This window comes from Carlito syrichta, unplaced genomic scaffold (genome assembly GCF_000164805.1).
Source record: "Carlito syrichta isolate Samal-C Ts95f unplaced genomic scaffold, Tarsius_syrichta-2.0.1 Scaffold304534, whole genome shotgun sequence".
Taxonomy (NCBI): domain Eukaryota; kingdom Metazoa; phylum Chordata; class Mammalia; order Primates; family Tarsiidae; genus Carlito; species Carlito syrichta.
The window spans coordinates 121,721-148,940 of NW_007248630.1; the positions used below are offsets into that span (position 1 = coordinate 121,721).

The window sequence follows — 27,220 nt, forward strand, 5'->3', positions numbered from 1 at the left end:
CTTCTTAAACTTCCCAGGTACCAGAATCAAAAGCCAAATAAACCTATTTTTCTTTAAAAATTATCCAGTCACAAGTATTCTTTTATAGTAACAGAAAATAGACTAAGAAACTGGATTGAGTCCAGTCAATCCCTCACGTTCACAACATACTAACCAAAAAAAAAAAAAAAGGCTCTCCCATACATACCCTAACAGTGTTCATATTAGCAACAAGTCCTATATGTTGCCAGCTATTAATAACAACAGATTGGAACTAAGGGTAACTAAGGGCAGGTGGGGCAGGGAATAAATCCCATCTCACTATAGTAGAGGACAGATGAATTTCTGACATACCTACTCATACCTACTTAAGCCTGAGTGCATTTCCATATAAAACAGTCACTAGTGGTAATTTGGCTATAAATTTTGTTTTTTTTTTAAGAGACGGAGTCCTGGTCTGTCATTCAGGCTGGAGTGCAGTGGAACCATGATAGCTCACTGCAGCCTCAAACTCCTGGACTCAAGCGATCCTCTTGCCTCAGCCCCTCCAGTAGATGAGACTACAAGTATGATTCACTGCACAGGGGTAATTTTTAAAAACTTTTTGTAAAGATGGGATCTTGCTATGTTGTCCAGGCTGGTCTTCAACTCCTAGCCTCAACTGATCCTTCCACCTCAGCCTCCCGAAGTGCTGGGATAGTAGGTGCGAGCCACCATTCCCAGATGCTATAAACTATTGTTAAGTATAAAACTACATTTTTGATACATTATAGGACAACACACACTCAGTGACAACATGAGCATACCCTGGTTATGTCCCCAAGCAGCAGTTTGGAACCTGGGAGGAGGTCTTGGGGTTGGCCAACCTGAGATGCGCCCCTCCTCTCAGGCTCCAGTCAGGGCGTACAGGTCATACTGAGGCCATGGGAGATGTATTCACTGTGCCTACCGACCATATCTTACATCTTAGGAAATGTTCTCACACACCCTTCCTTAAGGTAAAGTTGGCCCCCTGGGTTGGTTCAGACCAATTTGTTCACCTTTAGTTCATTATAATACTAAAAATGCAACTCCTAGAGATAATTAACAGCCATTTTGTGTACATATGACATATGTATAAGCACATTCTCACATTCTACCTGTGCACTAGAAACCATCCCCTTTTCACACTTAACTCCACACTCTCCCCTGTGTAAAATGCTATATGACCTATGTGCCTTTTACAATTGAATGCGATTTTTTCCTGTCCAGCTAGCTGGTTCCTGGACCATCTTCCCTGAAAAAAATCTTTCCAAATAAAGCCCACACCTCATCCATTATCTCTGAGTCATTTATTGAATCTATTGGGCACAGTGCCTTTCCTTTTTAGTTTCTGAGAGTCCAATACGACAATTATAGATTAATTAGCATTCATGAGTGGGAAGGAGATTTAGCCTGAAGATAAAGTATTCTATTATAAGTATATCTCAATGCAAAAAATAACCATTAATTTCCAAATCAACCTATAACTTAGCCTTCAGAAATAAATTCTCTCTGAAGCTAGGAGCCTCTAATAAACCACATGTTGTCACATCTGATATTCTTCTGCATATCCTAATTCTGCCCATATTTCACTCTAAAGCAGTGCTTCTGTAAACATTAGAACTGTTGTCTATTCACTTAGAAAGTCAAAATACCTCCATTTTCTTCTAACCACTACCAGTTATTGGAACTTAATGATCTTAGACAAGTCATTAACCTCCTTATGAAAACACAACTCCAGAATTCTTAGAGTTTTAGATCTTCAAATTGGAGTGGAGTAGCACTAATGTTGAAGCTGTCAAAACTTTCTATTACAATAAGGGTAACTGATATCACAGTGGAGACCAAAGAGAGTCAAACTTTACCTATAAGATGATCACCTATGTACTTAATCCTAAATTGTACCCCACACCTTTAAAATTTAAAAAACAACAAACTTTCTAACAGGTATTTTTAAAAATTACAAAAAAAATAGATTTCACCGAAAATATGATTTCCTTATTAAAGATCACACTATTAATACATTCCTTACTGTATTGATCTCAACTACAGTCAAATCAACTATTCATGCCATATATCACTTTGTTAAGTTAGGAAAACAAAATTATATTTTGCAATTGTGATATACCTAAGAAGTGTGTGTGTGTGTGTGTGTGTGTGTGTGTGTGTGTGTGTGTGGTGAATGGTTATGTGTATATTTGATCTGTCTCCAATTCCTCTGAATTTCCTGAGTGATAGAGGTAAGAGGAACACCTTTGTTATTCCCAATAAGCCCCCTTTCAATCACACTTGGCTTTATGCTGATAAGGTCAACCTTGGAGGATGGTAGATGGTCACCAGATGAATCAATCATATGATTAAAGAACTGGATCTTAAGCCGGCTCGGTGGCTCAGCCTGTAATCCCGTGCCTTTGGGAGGCTGAGGTGAGTGCATTGCCTGAGCCCGCGGGTTTGAGACCCACCTGGGCAACTTGGCGAGACCTCATCTCTACAATAAATCAGAAAATTAGCCAGGCATGGTAGCGCGTGCCTGGAGTTCTAGCTACTTGGAAGGTTGAGGCGGAAGGATCGCCGGAGCCCAGCAGGTCGAGGCTGCCGGGGCCGGGAGCGGCCACTGCACTCCAGTCTGGGCGACAGAGTGAGACTCCAACTCAAAAAAAAAAAAGAACTGGATCTTTAAGCCTTACCCCCAGTCCTCTGGGAAGGGGAGAGGGACTGGAAACTGAGTTCAGTTGCTAATGATCTATGATTTAATCAATCATGCCTGGGTATTGAAATCTCCATTAGGCCGGGCTCGGTAGCTAATCCCAGCGCTTTGGGAGGCCGAGGTGAGTGGATTGCCTAAGCCTGCGGGTTCGAGACCGGCAGGCTTGGTGAGACCTCATCTCTACAATAAATCAAAAATTAGCCGGGCATGGTAGCGCACGCCTGTAATTCCGGCTACTTGGAAGGCTGAGGCGGAAGGATCACCAGAGCCCAGCAGGTCGAGGCTGCGGTGGCCAGGAGCGTGCCACTGCACTCCAGTCTGGGAGACGGAGTGAGACTCCAACTTAAAAAATAAATAAGAATAAAAAAAAATAAATAAATCTCCATTAAAAACCTAGGCAACTGGGTTCTGAGAGCTTTCAGGTAAGTGAACATATCAACATGTACCAGAGAGGGCATAAAACTTCTACAACTCTCCCCCATAACTTGTCCTATGTGTCTTTTCCATCCAGCTGTTCCTGAGTTGTATCCTTTATAATATACTAGTTATGGCAAATAAAGTGTTTTGAAATCCTGTGAACTGTTACAGCAAATGATCTAATCCAAGGAGACGGTCATGGGAACCCTCAGTTAATACCTAGTTGGTCAGAAGTACAGGCCTGAGAATTGCAATTGGCCTCTCAAGTGGGGGTAGCCTCATAACGACTGAGCCTTTAATTTATAGGCACTACACTAACTCTGGGTAGTGTCAGAACTGAATTATATGACACCCAATTGGTGAACAGAGAGGACTGGAGGAATGCTTGGTGTGGAATGAAACCCACATATTCGCCATCAAATGCCTACGTATATAGAATAACAGTCTGCTTTTCTTGTAGCAATGAACATTAACTAGTATAAACAGTATTCAAAAATATTCTTTTTTCCAAAAACATTCTTAATAATTCATAATCCATACACAAGCAGTGATTGAATCAACTCTGACAGATTCAATTAATTTCAAGTATTTAGTTTGATTTCGTTTAGGATATATGCCAATTTTTCAATTTTTGTATCCCTATTCAAAGTTAGATCTCATCATAAACTTTTCTTCTTACCAAGCTTACACTGTAGTTAAATATCTAGCCAGTGTTAATATAGCTTGAATTACAGAGAAATTCCCTGAAAAGTAAAAGTTATGGTTTTAACTTTTACTGTAACTATATACAGTAAGTTGTAAGTGAAAAAATATTTCATTTCTAAAAAAATAATTGATATAGCACTATATTTAGCATTAAATATAATTTATCAATATCACTTATTTATAACTTAAATATTTTTAAATACAAAATGAAAAAATTATCTGCCAGAATGAAGGCAGATAAAAGAGTTCAAAGAAGTAGTTCAAACTATATCTTATGAACAGCAACACCAAAATTTAGTTCGTAGTATTAGTATATAGTACAGATGCTCCTCAACTTACAATGGGGCTATTCTCTGACAACTCCATTGTAAGTTGAAAATAATGTAATTTGAAAACATGATTTCAGGGATCTTGGCAAGATGACGATGGAAAAGGTCAGAATGTGAGAGTCTCTGCAAAAGTGAATGCTCATAAAGACTCTGTGTATGTGGGTGTGTTCTCAGTCAGTCAGTGAAAGACCATCTGAAGGGAGACTCGGGTTCGTGCGCCAGGGGATCTCTTCCAGAGATGACTGCAACCCACCACCACCCTGAGATTGGAGCTCCCAGTGCACAAGATTGTCTGCCATTCTCATGGCTCCCTTGAGAGGAGGCAGGAGAGAACAGCTGCTTCTCAACACCTGGCACCTGGCACCTGGTCCATATCATCACATGTGAAAGCAGACTGGCAGGAGCTCCAGGAATCATGGAGAAGACAGGGCATGGAGATCTGGAACACAGCCCTGCTGCCAGTGAGGAGAGACCCACTGGTGTCATCTTCCCTGTCCAGGGACCGGGAACAGACGTACATTGCCCCACCCAGCTCTGTCTGTCCTCCAGCCTAGGACCCAGAGGCTATCCCTGCATTGGACTTAGAGATAAAGATGCACCTCCCCCATGCTAGAACAAGTACAGACACCTCAGATCTGAGTGTGACACTTGACAGTAGTGAGTAGGGTGAGTCCATTTCTGATCCATCCTCCTCCCATAGTAGTCTTTTACAATGAAAACTACAAAGCACTGCTCAAAGAAATCAAAGATGACCACAAATAGAAAAATATTCCACGCTCATGAATTGGAAAAATCAGCATTGTTAAGATGTCCATCCTACCCAAGGCAATCTACAGATTTAATGCAACACCCATTAATTTACCAGCAGCATTTTTCTCAGACCTGGAAACGAAAATACAAGAATCCATATGGAAATATAAACAGCCACGAATAGTCAAAACAATCCACAGCAAAAAAAAAAAAAAAGCGAGAAGTATCACACTCCCAGACTTTAAACTTTATTATAAAGCTACCATAATCAAAAAAGCCTGGTATTAGTACAAGAACTGGCATATAGACCAATGGAACAGGATAGAGATTCCAGAAGTAAAACAAAACCTCCATTTCTCAACCAACTCATCTTCGACAAAGCCTCCACCTCTGATGACTGGGGAGAGGAGAACCTATTCAGTAAATGGTGCTGGGAAAACTGGCTGACCACACACAGAAGATTAAAACAAGACCCTACCCATCACCATACACAAAAATCAACATTAAATGGATAAAAGACCAAAATGTAAAACCTCAAACTATGAGCACCTTAGAAAATATGGGAGACACCTTTACAGAAATTGGAACTGGCAACCAATTCCTGGTCAAAACCCAAGTACCCATGCCATAAGAGATAAGATAGACAAGTTGGTCCTCATCAAACTGACAAGCTTCTGCAAAGCCAAAGAAACCATCAAGAGAGTGGAGAGACAACAAACTAGGAAAAAATATTTGTCAACTGTATTTCTGAAAAAGTTTAACATCTAGGATCTACAAGGAACTCAAAAAGAAAACAATAAGCAGTCCTATTACAAAGTGGGCAAGATTTGAATAGATACCTCAAAAGAAAACATACGAGCAGCCAATAGATACATGAAAAAAATGCTCAGCCTCACTAGTCATCAAAGAAATGCAAATTAAAACTACACTGAGATACCATCTAATTCCAGTCAGGATAGCTATCACCAATAACTCAAAAAACAACAGATGATGGAGAGGATGCGGGGGGGGGAAAGGGGAACATTTCTACATCATTGGTGGGAGTGTAAACTAGTACAACGTCTGTGGAAAATAGTGTGGCGATTCCTAAAAGATCTAAAAATCAATCTTCCATATGACCCTGCAATCCCCCTACTGGGAATATACCTGGAGGAACTCAAAATCACTTTATGAAAAAGATACCTGCACACACGTTTATTGCAGCTTTATTTACAATAGCAAAAACATGGAACCAACCATGCTGCCCATCGAAAGGGGACTGGATTTTTAAAATATGGTACATATTACAATGGAATATTATGCAGCCATAAAGAAGGGCAAAACTATGAAATTTGCAGCAACTTGAATGGACTTAGAGTCTATAATACTGAGTGACCTATCACAGAAACAATGAGTATCATATGCTCTCATTCATAAGCAGACCATGAACAATTATCGTAATACTATAAGAAAAGGATTGGCAGGTCAAGCATGGTGACTCACGCCTATAATCCTAGCACTTTGGGAGGCCAAGGTGAGAGGATTGCCTGAGCCCATGGGTTCAAGGCCAGCCTGGGCAACTTGGTGAGACCTCATCTCTACAATAAATCAAGATAAACTGTCCAGGCATAGTGGCAAATGCCTGCAGTTCCAGCTACTTGGAAGGCTGAGGTGGAAGGACCGCCTGAGTCCAGCAGGTTGAGGCTGCAGTGGCCATGAACATGCCACTGCCCTCAGTCTGGGCATCAGAGTGAGACTCCAACTCAAAAAAAAAAAAAAGCACTCATAATTTAGTCAGATGTCAGTATTTTAAAATTCAGACAGTCCATGACTTGTAATTGTTCAATATATGGTGTTTCAATCTTACAATGCAGTGAAATCAATACAAATTCAGTGCATTCCTCAACTTACCATGGGGTTATGTCGGGTAAACCCATTGCAAGTTGAAAATATCCTAAGTTGAACATATTTGTAAATTAAAAGCATGTTTTCTTTTTTTTATTTTTTATTTCTTGTAGAGACGAGATATTGCCAAGTTGCCCAGGCTGGTTTCAAACCTCTGGCCTCTGGCAATCCTCTCACCTGGGCCTCCCAAAGTGCTGGTATTATAGGCACAAGCCACTACACCGCTGGGCCAAGTATTACTTTTCAATGCAACATCTTGTAAACATGCTGAGCATATTTTTTAAGACAATTGCACTGGACATATAATTCTTAAAAGAGGTGAGGAGCCAGGTGCAGTGGCTCAAGTCTGTAATCCCTGCACTTTAGGAGGCAAATGCGAGAGGACTGGTTGATCTGGTTTGAGACCAGTATGGCAACTTGGCAAGACCTAGTTTCTACAATATATATATATATATTTTTAAATTAGTCAGTTATGGTGGCACACGCCTACAGTTCCAGCTACTTGGAAGACTGAGGTAGAAAGATCATCTGAGCCCCAGCAGGTTGAGCACGAGGTAGCTATGATCATGCTATTGTTCTCCAGTCTGGTCAACAGAGTGAGACTCTGACTCAAAAAAGAGGTGAGAGAAGGGAAAAAAGCCTGTAACACTCAATCTTTTCAAAATATCACATGTGAAAGTAAATAGCAAACAAGTCTAACAATAAATTTCTAGTATGTTTACCTTATTTATAGTAAGTTTACTTTATGAATGATCAGCAACTCTCAGTTATTAAAAATATAAAAATGAATTTTAAGCTTGACAACAAAAATCAAGTTATAATAAACTTATATGTGCTAAAAGTAAAATCCAAACAGTATTTACATACTTCTAAAATTTAAAGCTAAATAAGTTTGACTAAACACAAAGTTTTAAAATCGAGCACTCATAATGACAAAAAACTCATAAAATGTAAAATCTAATTCATTACCAGAGCAAAATATGTTGAAAATATTAATAAATGTAGTCATGCCAGTAGCTCACACCTGTAATCCCAACACTTTGGGAGGCCAACACAAGAAGATTGCTTTAAGCCAGGAGTTCAAGAGCAGCCTGATCAACAACAAAGTGAAACCCCATTATTACTACACACAAAAAAAAAAGAGAGAGAGAGAGCCAGCCAGGTGTGGTGGCTCCCACCTGTAGTCCCAGATACTCAAAAGGCTAAAGCAAGAAGAATCGCTTGAGCCCAAAGAGGTCGAGGGCACTGCATACCAGCCTGTGCGACAGAGCAAGACCTTGTCTCTAAAAAAAATTAAAATCAAGAAAATGCAGTCAGTCACACTATATTTATTTAACACTGTACTACATTTGATAATTGTCCTTCAAATAACATGACAGGGCATATATTAAAATAAATATAATCATGCAGTGAGCACTTCTTCAAACAAGGTAATGTTCATGAAATGGCAAAACATAATATCATTAATGGTGAAATTTTCCTCTTCACAATGTATAATAAGCACTCCCTAAGAATCTTTAGTTCATGGATAAAAAGCTTAAATAGACTCTTATAGTGCTTCCTACTAAAACTGCTAATTAAATCAAACCTACTGTTTATCAGTAACCTAAAAATATACACACAAAACAGATGTCTATTATTGTTACTTTATCATAAAACCACTTCAAAAAGAAATCAGATATATTACTATATATACTTGCTGCCTAAGAAATAAATATATACACACGCACACACTGAACAAGTGCTTAGTTGTATAAAGTTATATTTCACTCATAGTAAGAAATGTAATCTCAAAACTAAATACTTAAGTTTTTAAAATGTTTACCTTCAAACCAAAATGTTTTAAAAGCATTATACATTAGCAATTCCCAAATCATGCTTACAAATATGAAAATGTTACATGATCTAATTTTTAAATACAATCTACAGAAGTATTTTCAAACCTAATCTATTCAAATTATATGAGAATAATATTCTTTCCCAGCCAAGTGTGGTAGCTCATGTACAGTAACCCCAGCACTTTAAGAAGCTGGGCCAGAGTATCACTTGAGGCCAGGAGTTCAAGACTAGTCTGGTAAGCACAGTGAGACGACATCTCTATTACACAGTGAGATGACATCTCTATTACATTAAACAAAAAAGAATAACATTCTTTTTCATTTGAAGATATCCTTTCTATCCTCACTTTTTAAAAAAACATTTCATAGCAGATCCTTTTACTATACTGGTAGTGTGTTCTTAAAGAATTATTAATTAAATATGAATGAGTTTACAGTATTCTTTTTTTAGTTCATTAAAAAATAATTATTTCCTTTAAAGTAAATAAAACTGTAAGCAGAAAACAGCTAAGTCAGAAGGCGACAGATTAGTATTTAGGCAAGCTTTTAGTGTTTTAATTAAAAGGCAAAATATTCTCAAACAGTCTGACATTTGGCCATGAAAAAAAGTAATAAACCATTAGCACTACAAAAAAGAAAAAATAGCCAAGAAAATACAGAACGTCTAACCTGTTCTATTATAAAGGGAAAAAGCTGATGAGACAATAACTTCAAAGGAAGTAATAAGTTGTTGATATATAGCAACAAACTATTATTGTCGAAGTCACCTAAAAATAACATAAGATGACCACAGTAACATATATAAGAACTCTCTCTGGTGCTTTCAATCAAGTTATATTCTAAATTTTCAACTGCAACGGGTAAAACCATATTCACAAATATGGCATTATTTTAAACCTATTCTTTGACTTAAAACTCTTTATTAATAAAGTTTTTTCTGTATTTCCATTTTTTTCATTTAGCTTTGATGAACTTAATTATATCTAAAAAGACAAAAAAAATCTATTAAGTAGATGCGCTACAAATTTAGCAACAATAAGTGCACTTACTTTTTTCTCTTTCTCATGATGTTTATCCTGAGAGTGAGAGGAAGAATCACTTAAACTTTGATCATATGACCTATTAGATCCCCGTTTGCTCTTTTTCTAAAAAAGAAAATATATATACATATATGGATATGTATATAAAATTTTTTAAATAATCTTTTTGTCAGGCTTAAACCAATTCAAGTGTGAAGTATTTTTACATGTCTACTGAAATTTTTTAAAAAGTCTCACTATTTCAATCTACATAATCCACTTTAGACATCATCCATATATCTTCCATTGCATTATAAAGAAAATCTAACCCTAAACTTAACATAAATGCCTTATTTTTGTAAATTTATTGAAATAAGTGAAATAGATTATCTATTGTCAAACAAGCTACTAGATATTTTCAATGTCTGCTTTAAATAAAAAAGAAAATATTTTAACCAAAATAGAAAACACTATATTAAAGAAGAATGCCAAGACTAGAAGAATAGAAAAGTAAATACTTGAAGAGTTACTTTATGCCACTAGGAAAAGCAAAAAAAGCATTTTAATCTTATACTTTCAGTATCAAGGCATACAGTTTCCTAAAAACTTCTCTCTGCAATTCATTTTTAAAAATTAAACAAAATGTCAGTATTAGACCCATGCATTTTTCAAAGCATTACTAACAACTTTTACACATCTCTGTTTAAAATTTGCAACTGCATAATCAATAATCAAGTATGAAGGTGAGGGTTATTTGGGGTGTTTAAAAGTTGGTGGTACCATAACTGTTTTTAACTATATAAAAATGACACTTAAAAGATGTTCAAGTTCTATGGAAATATAGTTTATACAACCTTATTAAAGTATTAAACAGATTTTTTCCCCAACTAGGAAACAGTATAACATCATGTCAATAATTAGCAATAAGAAAATTCTGTATTCACAAACTTCAAAACCCATTTCATTGTTTTTATATTTTACCAACATCATCTCTCATTTAAGAAAATGAAGATATCATTATGCTTTTGATACCCAGAGAGAAAATTTTTCAGTTTTACAATCTCAACATTTCTCCTAAAACATCTCAATATCCTGTTAGTCACTAAGATAAAAGCTTTCAGAATCAAACGATTCATGCTTCAAATCAAATGATACACACTCTTGAAAGTATTTCATATGCATGAACCAGAATACTGGAGGCATGAGTTGCTCATTTCATGAGACACGGGCCCCTCTAATTTTATGTATTTTAAAAAGAAAGAAATAGCCCCATTCACAAAAGAAAGGTAATAATTTTAAAGACATCGAAGACAAAGAAGCCTTAAACCTTTAGTGTATGAACATGCATCATCAAAGAATAAGAAATAGAGACTTGGAACCTTATAGAAATATTGATTCTTCCAAAGGAACCTGGACACAGATATGCAAGTCAATTAAATGTCATTAATTCAATCATCCATGCTAAAGTATGACAGCAAAGACTGACCAAATCTAAAAAATTCCCAAAGTTGTATTTAAATATATTTATCTGAAGGTCTTTACCCAAATTACAACACAGCTTTATTTCAGTTTTACTATTTCCCAGTAAAACCAAATTGAATAAATAAATAAATTTGGGCAATGGTAATGAAGTAGAAACACAAGAAATGAGTAACCACAAAACACATAATCATGTGCCATAAGTCAAATTAACTGAACTATTGACTATTTTAAGTCATTTACAAATTAATTTTTCCCACCAGTTATATACCAGCATTTACTGTTAATAAATATATATTCTAAATGAGAATATTTTTCTAATATTCACCTTTCAAAGCACCTAAGCAAGGCAAGATTTTTTTAAATTACTACACTTCCAATAAAGAACATGCTAAACAAACTTAATCTCAAGCAAAAATCAAGGGAAAGAAATTATTACATGCTTTTTAAAAATAAAAGTGTTACTTTATGATCAAAACTAATCATTATCATTTTAATATTAAACTCAAGACAAATACTTACCAGCTTACTAAAATGGTATTTACAGTATCCACAATACTGGACATTATCTGCACCATTACCTTCTTCTTCACAAAGTAGTCCAGCAAACTGAGCGCTGGAAATAAAAGCCAAGTATGCCAATAAAAGCTCAGACCACATTACTTGGACATATAAACAAATGAAATTTACTTCCAAGCATAAAAGACTTGTAATAAAATATATTTACTAAGACAAAAAGGAAAAATAAAAAGCTTTATTCGATCTATGACCAAGCACATTTCATCTCAACATGCAACTGAAGATTTTAAGTTATACTTATGGCTTATAATAATCTCTTCATACATCTCTATCAAGGATGAAGATGTATACACGTTTTATAACAGCAAATAGACTTTATGTTTAAGCTACATTCCCTTTCCTCCCTATAATTAACACTTCATTTTACCTTTTCAATTTGTAACAATTGTACAAATGCAAAGATCCTGCCTCTAAAAGGCTAAAAAGACATGGGATGGCATTTGACCCATGGATACAGATTATATAATCTTACAAGGAAAAAGTCACTCACCCAAGACTAATTTTGCAACTCTAAATGCTTTAAGTCATAGTACAATAACCAAGATAAACTTAAGTTGTGATTTTAGTCAAAAATAATGAAAGAGGAATGAGGGTCACCTGGAAGCCTGTACTTCACCTGCATGCAGTCTACTATGTAGTAAAACCTCACTTATACCCCTACAACTCTATATTAAATAAATCAATTATTTAAATAATAATAATAATGAAAAAACTGAAACTGAAACCTGAAGTTATGATATGCATTTTTTTAAAAAACAGAAAATGTGGTCGGGCTCAGTGGTTCAGCCTGTAATCCCAGCACTTTGGGAGGCCAAGGCGAGTGGACTGCCTGAGCCCACGGGTTCGAGACCCACCTGGCCAACTTGGGGAGACTTTGTCTCTACAATAAATCAAAAAAATTTAGCTGGGTTTGGTAGCGCATGCCTGTAGTTCCGGCTACTTGGAAGGCTGAGGCGGAAGGATCACCAGAGCCCAGCAGGTTGAGGCTGCAGTTGGCGTGAGCATGCCACTGCACTCCAGCCTGGGCAACAGAGTGAGACTCAAACTCAAAAAAAAAAAAAAAAAAAAACAGAAAATGTTAAACTTCATAATCATGTTGTCAATTTAACCTTTCACACTTTTAACAGATATGCAATAGTCAATTAAATGCTATTAATTCAATCACCCATGCTAAAGTATAACAGCAAAGACTGACCAAATCTAAAAAAAATTCCCAAAGATGTATTTAAATATATTTATCTGAAGGTCTTTACCCAAATTACAAAACAGCTTTATTTCAGTTTTACTATTTCCCAGTAAAAGAAAATTGAATGAGTAAATGAATGAATGAATACATAAATTTGGGCAATGGTAATGAACATACTTTCAACATCCCAAACTTATAGTATTAATATATAGATCTCGCACCCAAAAAAGCACTTTCATCTTTAGAAATTGGACACAGTAATTAGAGAATTTATAAAAGTCAAAAATTTTTTCTATTCCACAAAATTAGTATAAAATGGACTTGATTTATCCAAATAATAAGAGCACAGGAAATGAGCCTATGCCTACTCTGGCAGCTAGGGATGGGTGATTTGCTAAAAAATAAGTGCATGAATTAGCTGGGCGTGGTAGCGCGCGCCTGTAATTCCGACTACTCGGAAAGCTAAGGCGGCCGGGAGCGGCCTCTGCACTCCAGCCTGGGCGACAGAGTGAGACTCCAACTCAAAAAAAAAAAAAGGGCATGAATTATTTCTAATATTTCATGTGAAACTGCTATCTAAAACTCCCGGGCTCAAGCAATTCTCCAGTCTCAGCCTCCTGAGTCGCTGGGACTACAAGTGTACACCACCAGACCTGGCTAATCTGTAGAGACAAAATCTCACTATGTTTCCCAGGCTGGTCCGGTCTCAAACTCCTGGGCTCAAACAATCCTCTCACCTCGGTTGCCAAAAGTGCTGGTATTACAGGCGTGAGCCAACACACCTGGCCTGCCCTTGAAATTTTATGCTGAAAAAATATCTAAAGTAAATTTTTGATAAGTAGCCGCCATAGCATTGAGAATGACAGTGACTATATTACTTTTCCCTTGAGACATAGAAGGTAAAGAAGCACTTTCATCCTTACTAATATTCAGACACTGCGCTAAGTTTACCTATATCAGCTCATTTAATCCTAGTAACAAATCAAAGGGTAGCTAATCAATATCAATATCTTAAACAAGATGAAAGTAAAGCTTGCATAGGATAAGACATTAGAATGAGGGTCCATTTATTGCAAACAAATATACTGGTATTAGAATTATCTTTATTACAATAACTAATGTGAACATATAGCTATTCCAATAAAATTTATTGTAATTAACGTTTGAGTACCCAAATCTTAAACTTACAATTGCTATACAAGGTGTTCACCAATTTCAGTTCTGTATAATGGAAATGTCCTTACCATGTTACATGGAAAGCTTGTCGACATCCATGTTTATTACATGTCATGCAAGCACCAGTGGCTGCTTTGCTTTCTCTTCCTTGTTCGTCACAAATGTAGCAAGTCTTAGGGTAAAACAACAAAACAAAATTAAAATATCATGTAAGAGCTTAACATAAACATGAATTTTATAATGATATTGAGAAATGAAGATCAAGTTTACTATCTAACCTACTTTACACTTCAAAACACAATTTTGGGGGGGGCAGTAATCTAATTTTTATAAGCAATGCAAAAAGGAAAGCATGAATTTAACAACATACAAATAGTCTTGTTAAAAAATTCAGAAAGGCACTATTTTCATTAGTCTCAATAACCTTGCAAAACAAAAAGACTCTTCCCAGGCAATGAAGTCAGGGGTCAGGACATAGTCTTCCACAGCTCTTTTTCTTAACACCCCCTCAACAATATTCAACTGATTCCTGTAACAAGGATGTAAAAAAAGAGGTTTATCTTTCCTCTCTGCTGGTTTGATACAAGGAGCTGGGACCTAAAACACAAAGGTCAGCCCTGTCTATGTAAATAGGTATGGTTTTGGTCATCCCAAAAAACCTTACATGGGATGAGAAACCCTACATGGGATGCCCATTCAATTCACCAACCTCACACCCTAGGGCCTGGCGAAGAAGACACTTTAAGGTCAGAAATGACCCAGGAGTTATACGCCCCTCAGCATCTTTGACTGACATATCTATACAATATCTACACACCACAGTGTGAGCTAAAAAAAAAAAAAAAAAAAAAACTAGGCCAAGCACAGTGGTTCATGTCTGTAATCTCAGCACTATGGGGTGACAGAGACGGAAGGAGTACTTGAGCCCAGGAGTTTGAGGGCAACCTGGGCAACATAGCGAGACCTTATCTCGATAAAAAATTTTTTTAAAAAGCCAGATGTGATGGTGTAGTCCCAGCTACTTGGGAGGTTGAGACAGAAGAATCGCCTGAGTCCAGAAGGTCAAGGCTGCAGTAAGTCATGAATGTACCACCACACTCCAGCCTGGGTGACAAAGTAAGATCCCGACTCAGCAACAACAACAACAAAAAACTAACAGTACCAAATTTTCACAGCTCAAAATCATGGCTTGTCATGTAACAAAAACTGAATTACATTAATAGTAATCTGTGAGTATTCATGTGTAATGAATAAATTACCTGACTGGACCTTGAGTATACAAAAAGTAATGCCTAACTACATGTAACCAAGTGTTTTATATCTAAAAAGAAACCAATTTCCAACAGTAAAAAGGTATAACCTAGCCAAATTAAAAAGAGTAATATTTACTCTGTACTATGGTACCAAAAAAATATCATGCAACAATATTTACCAGGACCCAGTCTGGGGGTGGGAGGAGGGGAGAATAGCTAGCTGAGTAAATTTTCAATTCCTATGCTGAAAAATAAAACTTCAGAATGAATTGAATTACAAAAATCATTTTATATCTCTAAAACACAGAAACTCAAATCACCCCCAAACCAATCTAGACACTGAATAAAATCATCACTAACTGTCCAAAGTACAAGAGTATACATTTCAATGGTAGAATTTAGCACACATTTTGTGTCTACAAATGATCAACAAGATTTTTTTAAAAAGAACAGAGCACCTTGAATAACATTTTACATGGCAAAATTCTAGAGAAATATGCTAAACAGCCCTCAAAGAATACCTCAGTAACTTCCAAAGAGCTGAGAGTGAACAGAAACCATTATTAAACCATTCAATAAAATTCAAAATCATAACAGGTTTTTTTCATTTAAAAAAGGTGGTAACATTCAGAGTGGGAGATCCTCTGTCTTCAGAGAAGTAAGTAACCATTTCATAGGTGAAAAACAAGTCAAGTCTCTGGAATCATCCTAAGGACAAGCAGCATATAGAAAAAAATTTATCCAAGAAAATATACTACATCTCAGTGATAACAGTAAGTTTGAGACATTTAAGCCATGACCTGCTTCCACCATCCCTATTCTCCACAACTCCCCAAGATAGAAGTTTCACTCTAGGTAGGTGTGCCAAGAAGATAAGGGCTTCCGGGTACAATCAGCTAGTCTAGGACTACAGTTTTACCCTAGGAGGGCCGGGTTTCCAGTCACTCTCCTCCTATGCAGCCATAGCAGCTCCCATTCATAGAATCCCACCCACACAACAAGTCAAGAACCCTGAGGTCCTATTATCCCTGCCCCAGCAAGCTGGTAGGGTGAAGTTCCACATTAGAAGAAGCAAACTGAATATACAGGAAGCTACCATACCCTACTCTCCTCCTAACACCCTGTCACAGAACGAGAGTGTCTCTTCGAGAGAAGATAGCTACTGTCTCCATCCCCAGTTTCAGAGTAGTATGGCACAGGTTGTACACTTAAGGGGCCCTTAAGGACCAAAAAATTCAATAGCTCTGCCTGAGAGGACAGACTTTATTTGTAATAAGACTTGGAACTCGTACTTAAGGGCACTATCAAAAACAGTGGAGAATTCCATGTTGCATACATATGAAAGGGGACCCCAAAACAAATGGAATTATTTTTTAGAAGGCAGACCCGTGTAGTACAGGTTTCCCCTTACTAGGTTAAGTGTTTTAGGAACCCATCCATCGGCATCAGTTTACCAGCTAGCATTGTTGAGAGTGGCTGCGTTCAGCTTTGGTGAGGATTTTAATGGAGATTCTTTCAACATGTTTGCCCATTTCATGATGGGTGATTTACAAGTGCATCTGCCCACACCACACTGAGCATTCAGCAATTTTTGACCAAAAACGGCATGGCCCACCCATGCCCCACTCTTCCTATTCACACCATTTCATCCCAAGCAACTTTATCTTTTTTTCCCTGGATGACAAAAGCCTCAAAGGGAAACATTTTGCTGATGTGGAAGAGGTGAAACAAAAAATGGCAGAAGCACTAAGAGGCATCAAAATTGACAAGTTCAAAAACTGCTTTAAGCAATGGGAAAAACACCTCAATAGGTGTATTGCATAAAACAGTGAGTACTTTGAAAGTGACTGCAGTTTAAAACATGTAAAAATACACAATTTTTAATAAACTAATTCTGGTTTTTTAGGGTCCCACCTCATACATCAAAACATCACATTGTACCCCACAAATGTATACAATTATAATTTGTCATGCAAAAATAATATTAATAAAGTACTTGACTTCTATGTCCAGTATACTCAATAAAATTCAAATACATGCTGGGCACAGTGGCTCATGTACATAATCCCAGCACTTTGGGAGGTTGAGACAAGAGGATCACCTTAGCCCAGGAATTCCAGACCAGCCTGGACAACTTGGCAAGACCTCATCTCCACAATAAATCAAAAAAATAGCCAGATGTGATGGCACATGATTGTGATTCCACCTACTTGGAAAACTGAGATCTAAAGATTGCCTAAGCCTAGCAGAGGTTGAGATTGTGATGGTCGTGAGCATGCCACTGCACTTCAGCCTAGATAAGAGGGCAAAACCCCAACTCAAAAAAACATTCAACTTGGCAAGACATCACCTCTACAATAAATCAAAAAATTACAGGGCGTGGTAGCACGCACCTGTAGTTCCAGTTACTTGGAAGGCTGAGGCGGATGGATCGCCGGAGTTCAGCAGGTCGAGGCTGCGGTGGCCGGGAGCAGCCACTGCACTCCAGTCTGGGTGACAGAGTGAGACTCCAACTCAAAAAAAAAAAGAAAAAAAGAAAACAACATTCAAGTAAACTTGGAGGAAGAAAACACAATGGAGACTTTGGTAGTGAGCAATTAAGACAGGACTGGTAGCTAAAAATGGAAACGAACACAACATACCAGGCAGAAGATTAACAGACAGAACTAGAAAAAGACACCAAAGAAGAGCCTTCCTGGGATCATACTCATCCCTAGGAATAGAAGATATGCACATGAACTAGATTGCACCCATTAGGAAACACTAAAGTAGGATTTGTGACTGATATAAAGGCATTCCTCAAGTCACATAGAAATCCATACCAATAAATCTCAAAGGGCCTTAGAATAACCCCTAATCAAAAACTAGCTGAACAATAAGTTACTCTGATCCAGGGGCAACTCCTAAGAAACCAGACTTGGAAATAAAATCACATTCATACCTAACAGCTGGAAAGACTATGCACATCTGAAGAGGACCCCGGATCACCTTGGAAAATCACGTCAATGCAAAAATATCGAAAACAGCAAGAGAAAAATGACTTTTCACATATTTTTTAAAAATACAATAAAATTAGCACCTGAGGTCCCATCAGAAACTATGGAGGCCAGAGGGCAGTGGGATAGCATATTAAAAACAATGAAAGAAGAAAAAAAACTGTAAACCAAGAATCCTATACCTGCCAAAGCTATCTTTCAAAAATAAAGGTGATGGCTGGCACAGCACGGTGGCTAACGCCTATAGTCCCAGCACTTTGAGAGGCTGAGATAAGAGGATACCTGAGTCCACCGGTTCAAGACCAGCCTGGACAACTCGGTGAGACCTCATCTCTACAATAAATAAAAAATTAGACAGGCCTGGAGTCACATGCTTGGAGGTGACACATGCCTGGAGTTCCAGTTACTTGGAAGGCTGAGGTGAAAGGATTGCTTGAGCCCAGCAGGTCAAGGCTATGGTGGCCATTAGCGTGCCATTGCACTCCAGTCTGGGCAACAGAGTAAGACTCCAACTCAAAAGAATAATTAATTAATTGTGTGGAGGGGGGCAGAGATTGACAAACTGGATTCAAAAAATAAGTTCCAACTAATTACTGTTTACAGGAAGCATACTTTAGATTCAAAGGTACAAATAAGTTGCAAGTCAAAGAATGGAAAAGGGAAGACATACTATGAAAAGAGCAAGCATAAGACAGCTGGAGTGCCTATACCAGGCAAAGAGATTTTGACATAAAAATGTTATTAGAAATGAGGAATATTTCAGAATAATAAAAAGGTTAATCTATCACAGAATTAAGTATATAGGCACCTAACAACAGAGCTCTAAGACAAAGGAAGCAAGGAGGGGAAAAGTGATTTGCAGCTTTTAAATTCTCACCAAGGGCCGGGCTGGGTGGCTCAACCTGTAATCCCAGCACTTTGGGAGGCAAAGGTGAGAGGACTGCCTGAGTCCGAGGGTTCGAGACCAACCCAGACAACTTGGCAAGACCTCATCTCTACAATAAATAAAAAATTAGCCGGGCGTGGTAGCACATGCCTGTAGTTCCAACTACTTGGAAGGCTGAGGTGGAAGGATCGCCAGAGCCCAGCAGGCGGAAGCTGCGGTGGCCAGGAGCGTGCCACTGCCCTCCAGCCTGGGTGACAGAATGAGACTCCAACTCAGAAAATAATCATAAATAAAAATTCTCACCAAGTAGCTATTGGATCAAGAAGAAAATATACAAAGGAAGTAACATGATTATTGAGAAAATGGTCCCAAACGACAAAACCACATCCATTCTGCCGAACAACTGAGGGGGTAAAAAAATAGAAGAGCTACTGTGGCTGCCACTGCTGCCGCTGCCGCCACAGCCACCAGCCATTCCACATTGTACCGCCACTGCCAGAGGTGAGACGCCGCCACCGCTTCCAAGCCATTACACATCACTCCGCCTTTACACACCACTCCGCCTGTGCCTGGGGCCAGCCGCCGGGAGCCGCAGCTGCTGCAGCTGCTGCTGCTCCTGCTGCTGCTGCTGCTGCTGCTCCCGCCACCACCAAAACAGCCATTCCACATCGGACAGTCAGTGCCTGAGGTGAGCCATAGCCGCCACCGCCAAGGCAGCCATTACACATCACACACCCGTGCCTGAGGCGATCCACGACCTCAGACCTTGAAGCCCCTGCCAGCAAGATCTGCCGAGGTCTACTACCCCTGGACATCCTGCCAGACCGTGGGTCTCCTCCTCTGTGCCTCCAGGCTATCTCCCTTCCCTTAAGGGCAGGCGAGTAGCTGTGACAAAGACCATCTGGAGCAAGGGATAACACCCCCTGCTGGCGATTCAAGGTAACAACACCAAAAGGGGAAAAATGGAAGCCTGACAGACACAGGTCAGATCTGAGTAGTGAACGGGGCAGCGGGGAACCGAGTGATGAACTGAACTGCCCTTCACAGCAGGGCAGGGGGCAACTGATCCTAACCTTGAACAAACTTACTAGCTTGAAAAGACAGCTAGAAATCAGAGCTGAAAGGACATTCGACTTAAACAAAAAGTCTCAGAGTGTGCTTGATTGCTTCTGTTAGTCTACTGACTTGATTCTATTCCTTCTGTTTTGTTCCCGCCCCTTTTTTCTCCTCCTTTTCCCTTCTTTTATTTTCTTCTCTCTGTAAACCATATCTTTGTATAGAGGAATAGCACACCAATAAGGAGGTTTGTATGTTAGCAACATTGTATGTTTTAGGCTTTTTTGTATGGGAGTTGGTTAGTTTGTAGCTGTGGTCTATTGTCTTTATGTTTCAATTGTTGTCTCTCTCTCCATTTGTTGGTACACTCATCTGTTTTCACTCTTACCCCTCTCTCTCTCCACCCACCTCTTACCTCCCACTGCCTGCTCCATTCTCTTCCCTCTGTTAACCGCATTTTATTTTCAGGGAGTAAACCTACAACTCCACTGCATGGACAGATTCCAAGGCAGTGGGAAGTGGGTTTCAGATTATTCTTACACCTGTCAGTGGATACCAGGACCTGCAGATAGATTTTGAATCACAGCTCCCTGCTTAAGTAAATCTCAAAACTCCAAAAAGGACCACTCGCAACCTACAGTGCAACTCCAGAATTGAACAAAGTAAGAGGACATACATAAACAAGAATAGGAAATTGAACAAACAGAAGTAAAAACAACCCATCCACACCTGAATAACAGAATTAAAGAAGACGGTGAAGTGGACGGAAGGAAAAAGTAGGGAGGGGGGAAAACTGCACAAATGAAGAAAGACCAAAAGAAGAATACAGGTCTCATACAGACCTCTGGGAGATCAGACACTGGGAAAACAGATTAGGGAACAAAAACAATGAAGAGCCCCCAGAATGACTGGTCACATGCAACAAACCCAGACATCAAGACATTAATAGAGAGAATTTTAAAAATTGAGGATAGACAAGAGGAAAACAGGAAGGAGCTGATGTCAGAAATAACAGCAGTAAAGAATACTATGATGGAAATAAATAACAAACTAAAAAGCATGGAAAGCAGAATTAGCCAAGCAGAAGAAAGAATCTCAGAGCTTGAAGACCAAAACACAGAACCAACTCAAACTGTCAAAAGCATAGAAAAGCAGCTCAAAAAGACAGAACTAAACCTTCAAGAGATGAATTACCACTTCAAGAGACCGAACCTAAGAGTAATTGGCCTTCCTGAGGCAGAGAGAGAAACAGAGGCCACACTGTAACAAACATTTCATGAAATCATTCAAGAAAACTTCCCTTATCTCATCAAGGATGAAAAAATTCAAACACAAGAGACGCAGAGAACCCCTGCAAGACAACAAATGAAAAGACCAACTCCCAGACATATAATAATTCGCCTAAACAAAGTAGGAATAAAAGAAAAAATCCTAAAGGCAGCAAGAGAAAAAGGTCAGACTACCTACCAGGGAAGACCAATTAGAATAGCAGCAGATTTATCTACAGAAACCCTCCAGGCTTGGAGAGCTTGGAGCCCTATCTTCAAAGTTCTAAAAGATAAACAATTTGAACCGAAAATAACTTACCCAGCCAAGCTAAGCTTCATCAGTGAGGGAGAATTGAAATCTAACCCAGATATCCAATCCCTAAAAACCTATGCTGCCACAAGACCACCGCTACAAGAAACACTTAAGAAAGCATTGAACACAGAAGAGAAGGAAAAAAAAACAACAACGTTCTTCACAAGAGTACAGGCCAAAGATTAAAAACACACATGATCCAACTCTAAAACCAAAAGAAAGACGACACACAAACAGGAAGAACAACAACTCTGTAACAACATTATGATAGGGATCAACTCTCACATCTCAATAATTAGATTGAATGTGAATGGACTAAATACACCACTGAAAGACACAGAATGGCAAAATGGATAAAACATCACCAGGCAACAATCTATTGCCTTCAAGAGACTCAACTCACTAGAAAGGACACTCACAGACTCAAAGTAAGAGGATGGGAAACAAATTTTCAGGCGACTGGAACACAAAAGAAAGGAGGACTCGTGATCTTAATCTCAGACAAAATACCCTTTAAGCTATCAAAAACTAAAAAAGATACAGAAGGCCACTACATAATGATAAAAGGTTCAATCCATCAACAGGAAATATCCATCCTAAACATACATGCACCGAACATAGGAGCACCAACTTTCATAAAGCAGCTCCTAGGTAAACTAAAAAAAGATATCGACTCCAATACCATCCTAGCTGTGAACTTTAATACCCCACTCACAACCCTAGACAGATCAGCAGGACAAAAAATCAGCAACGAGATCCGAAGCCTCAATGTGACTCTTGATCAAATAGACTTAACTGATACCTACAGAACCCTCCATCCAAAGACCACAGAATACAAATTCTACTCATTACCACATGGAACGTACTCTATGATTGACCACATACTTCGCCATAAGACAAGAATAAGCAAATTTAAAAGGACTGAAATTTTACCATGCACCTTCTTGGACCACAGTGGAATAAAAATAAGCATTAACACCAACAAAGTCCCCTCCCCAAACCCACAAAGACATGGACACTAAACAGCATGATGTGAAACAACTCCTGGGTCAATGATGAAATCAAAACAGAGATTAAAAGATACCTGGAAACAAATGAAAATGAAGAAACATCTTACCAAAATCTCTGGGACACCATGAAAGCTGTAGTAAGAGGGGAATTTATATCCCTACAAACGCACATGAAGAAAATGGAAGGATCACAAATTAACAGCCTAAGAAGCCACCTAAGGAAACTGGAAAAGATCACAAAACCTCTCATTTTAGCAGAAGAATCCAAATCACCAAAATAAAAGCCCAAATCCAGGACATAGAAGTCAAAAAGATAATACAAAAAAATCAATGAAACAAAACGCTGGTTCTTTGAAAGGATAAACAAGATAGATGGTTCCCCAGCTAGACTGACCAAGAAAAAGAAAGAAAAAGCCCAAATAAACACAATCAGAAACACAAAAGATGAAGTCATATCTGATCCTGAAGAAATACAAAAGATCATTAGAGACTACTATGTACACTTGTATGGAAACAAACTTGAAAACCTTTCTGAAATGGAGGACTTTCTGTTATCACACAACCTGCATAGGTTGAAACAAGAAGAAATTGAGGCCCTAAATAGACCAATAACAATCAAGGAAATTGACCATGTAATAAGAAAACTACCTACAAAAAAAAAGCCCTGGACCAGATGGCTTTCCAGCAGAATTCTACAAGACATTTAAGGAGGAGATTATACCAATCCTACTGAAGGTATTCCAGGCAATTGAGAAAGATGGAACTCTCCCCAAATCATTTTACGATGCCAACATCACATTGATACCCAAGCCAGGTAAAGACCCAAAAAAGAAAGAGAACTTCAGGCCAATATCTTTGATGAACATAGATGCTAAAATTCTCAACAAGATCCTAGCAAACCGGATTCAACAACACATCTCAAAAATCATCCATCATGACCAAGTAGGCTTCATTCCTGGGATGCAAGGCTGGTTCAACATTCGTAAAACCATAAATGTAAGTAAATACATCAACAGATGTCAAAACAAAAACCACATGATTATATCACTAGATGCAGAAAAAGCTTTTGATAAAATCCAGCACCCCTTCTTGATAAAAACCCTCGAACATCTAGGCATACAGGGAACATAACTCAAAATAGTAAAAGCCATCTATGAGAAACTCACAACCAGCATACTCCTAAATGGGCAAAAATTGGAACCATTTCCCCTGAAAACTGGAATAAGACAATGATGCCCACTCTCACCCTCCTGTTCAACACAGTTTTGGAAGTCCTGGCTCGAGCAATCAGAAAAGAGAAGAGAATCAGGGGTATCCAAATAGGAAAAGAGGAAGTAAAGTTATCTCTCTTTGCAGATGATATGATTATGTACCAAGAGAATCTGTCGAAAGCCTCCTTACATTGATAAAGGCCTTTGGCAAAGTCTCAGGATACAAAATAAATGTGCAAAAGACAATCTCATTTCTTTACACCAATAATAAACAAACAGAAACCCAAATAAAAAGCACAATTTCCATTCACAATAGCCACACACAAAAAAATGAAATACCGTGGCATCTTCCTAACCAGAAATGTGAAAGACCTTTACAATGAAAACTAGAAAACACTGCTCAAAGAAATCAAAGATGACACAAACAAGTGGAAAAATATCCCATGCTCATGGATTGGAAGAACCAACATTGTGAAGATGTCCATCTTACCTAAGGTAATCTACAGATTTAATGCAATACCCATCAAATTACCAACAACATTCTTCTCAGACCTAGAAAAAACAACACAGGAATTCATATGGAAACACAAATGACCAAGAATAGCCAGAACAATCCTCAGTAAAAAAAAAACAAAGCAGGTGGTATCACATTACCAGACTTCAAACTTTACTATAAAGCTACAATCATCAAAACAGCTTGGTATTGGTACAGGAACAGGAATATAGAATTGAGATTCCAGAAGCAAAACCTCAATTTTTCAACCAACTCATCTTCGACAAAGCCTCCACCACCTACCACTGGGGAGAGGAGAACCTATTCAGTAAATGGTGCTGGGAAAACTGGCTGACCACATGCAGAAGATTGAAGCAGGACCCCTATCAATCCCCATACACAAAAATTAACTCTAAATGGATTAGAGACCTAAATGTAAAACCTCAAACCATAAGAACCTTAGAAAATGAAGGACATACCCTCATGGAAACTGGAACTGGCATCCAATTCCTGAACAAAACCCGAAACCCACAGGTCATAAGAGAGAAGATAGAAAAGTGGGACCTTATCAAACTGACAAGCTTCTGCAAAGCCAAAGAAACCATCAAGAGAGCAGGGAGACAGCCTACAGACTGGGAAAAAGTATTTGCCAACACCAGGTCTGACAAAGCCTTATCATCTTGAATCTACAAGGAACTCAAATGTGCTGAAAAGAAAAAAACAAACAACCCCATTATAAAATGGGCAAAAGATATGAACAGACACCTCACAAAGGAAGACATCTGAGTAGCCATCAGACACATGAAGAAATGTTCAACCTCACTAATCATCAGGGAGATGCAAATCAATACCACACTGAGATACTACCTAACTCCAGTCCGAATAGCAATTATCAACAACTCAAAAAATAACAACTGCTGGAGAGGGTGTGGTGAAAAGGGAACACTTCTACACTGTTGGTGGGAGTGTAAACTAGCGCAACCTCTGTGGAAAGCAGTGTGGCGATTCCTAAAAGCTCTAAATATCAACCTCCCATATGACCCCGCCATTCCCCTACTGGGAATATATCCTGAAGAACTCAAATCACTCTATGAAAAAGATACCTGCACACATATGTTTATCGCAGCAGTGTTCACAATAGCAAGAATGTGAAAGTAACCATGCTGCCCATGAAAAGAGGACTGGATTAAAAAAATGTCGTACATATACACGATGGAATACTACACAGTCATAAAAAAGAGCATGGATTTCACAGCAACCTGGATGGAACTTGAGTGTATAATACTGAGTGACCTCTCACAGAGACAAAGATCCAAGTATCACATGTTCTCACTCATATAGTGAACCTTGAACATCCAATGTAATAATATAAGAAAATGACTGACAATAGTAGGAAACTATGGGGGTGGTGGAGAGGGGATTAACGGTAGTAAATATCTGTCTGGGGATGGGGAAACACCTCTTATCAACAAGGGTGCCTGAATGAAACGTACTTGTATACCTAACCCTTAACTGTACCTCACATTATCATAATAAAAAATATTGATTATTAAAAAAAAGAAAATGACTGACAGTAGTGGGAAACTATGGAGAGGGGAGGGAGTGGGGATTAATGGTAGTAAATATCTCTCTGGGGACAGGGAAACACCTCTTATCAACAAGGGTGCCTGAACGAAATGTACTTGTATACCTAACCATTAACTGTACCCCACAATACCATAATAAAAAATATTGATTATAAAAAAAAAAGAAAACACACTACCAAACATAAACTTATATGAATTCTTAATGATTGAGACCATGAGCTGAATTTACAAAGTTTTGGTGTCATTTGCATTTATTGATTACAGTTGTTGAGGGCCATCTTTCATGTTTCTTGACTGTTTTATTATGAATTCATATATCAATTAAAGTTATTTGTCTGCTTTTGATTTGTTGTGCATTTACATGACAATCTTCTCATAAATTTGCAAATATAGTTTTTCAATATGTTGCTTGCTTTAAATTCCTTAACAATGTGCTCATTTTACATAATTATTTGTCTCAGAAATAGAGAGAGTTTGTGTGTGTGACTATCCTCAATATATTATAAACAGGATGCAAAGACTTGTAAGAACACACCTTTATCTTGCAGGTAAAGATACCATCCAACCCAGAAATATTTTACTGAAGTTTGAATAGTGTTAATCTACAGCAAGTTTTCTCAACCTTGACACGCTGATATTTTGGGTTAAATAAATTATTTTTTGGTTAAGTCTTGCAGGATCTATAGCAACATTTCTGGCTTCTGCATACTGGATGCCAGTGTATAATCTCACCCACTTGTGAGATTATACAATAATATGGAACGTGCCATTCTAACATTGTTTTGTGAAAAAGATCAATGGAGAAGGTGCAAGTGTTGTCTATGAGGCAATTCTGTGCTTACCTTGAATATTCTGTTTGTTTTTAATGAGTATATGTATGCTATGATACATGCATGTATGTACTGATTGTTTTGTACCATGGCAAGTTCCATGAATGCCTAGTGGCAAGTTTGCTTTTTCCTTGCAATAATTTCCTCTTTCCTGAATCTTTGCTAAGTCATTTCATACACACAAAGCTGTGCAAAGAACTAATGTACAAGAAATAGAAGGGAGATGATATGATTTCTTTTTTTCATATT

The 27,220-nt window shown here is 38.1% G+C and overlaps 1 protein-coding gene across 1 annotated transcript in view; it reads right to left on the reverse strand.

Moving 5' to 3' along the window:
- LOC103262520 (protein AF-10) overlaps window positions 1-14,245 on the reverse strand; it is a 128,380-nt gene extending 114,135 nt beyond the window's left edge. The window contains exons 1-3 of the mRNA XM_021713420.1: window positions 14,138-14,245; window positions 11,651-11,744; window positions 9,680-9,775 (exon numbers count right to left, since the gene is read on the reverse strand). Of these exons, the coding sequence (XP_021569095.1) occupies window positions 9,680-9,775; window positions 11,651-11,744; window positions 14,138-14,184 (237 nt within the window). The 5' untranslated portion in view covers window positions 14,185-14,245. The remainder of the gene's footprint in view (window positions 1-9,679; window positions 9,776-11,650; window positions 11,745-14,137) is intronic.
- Between the last annotated feature and the right edge of the window lie 12,975 nt (window positions 14,246-27,220).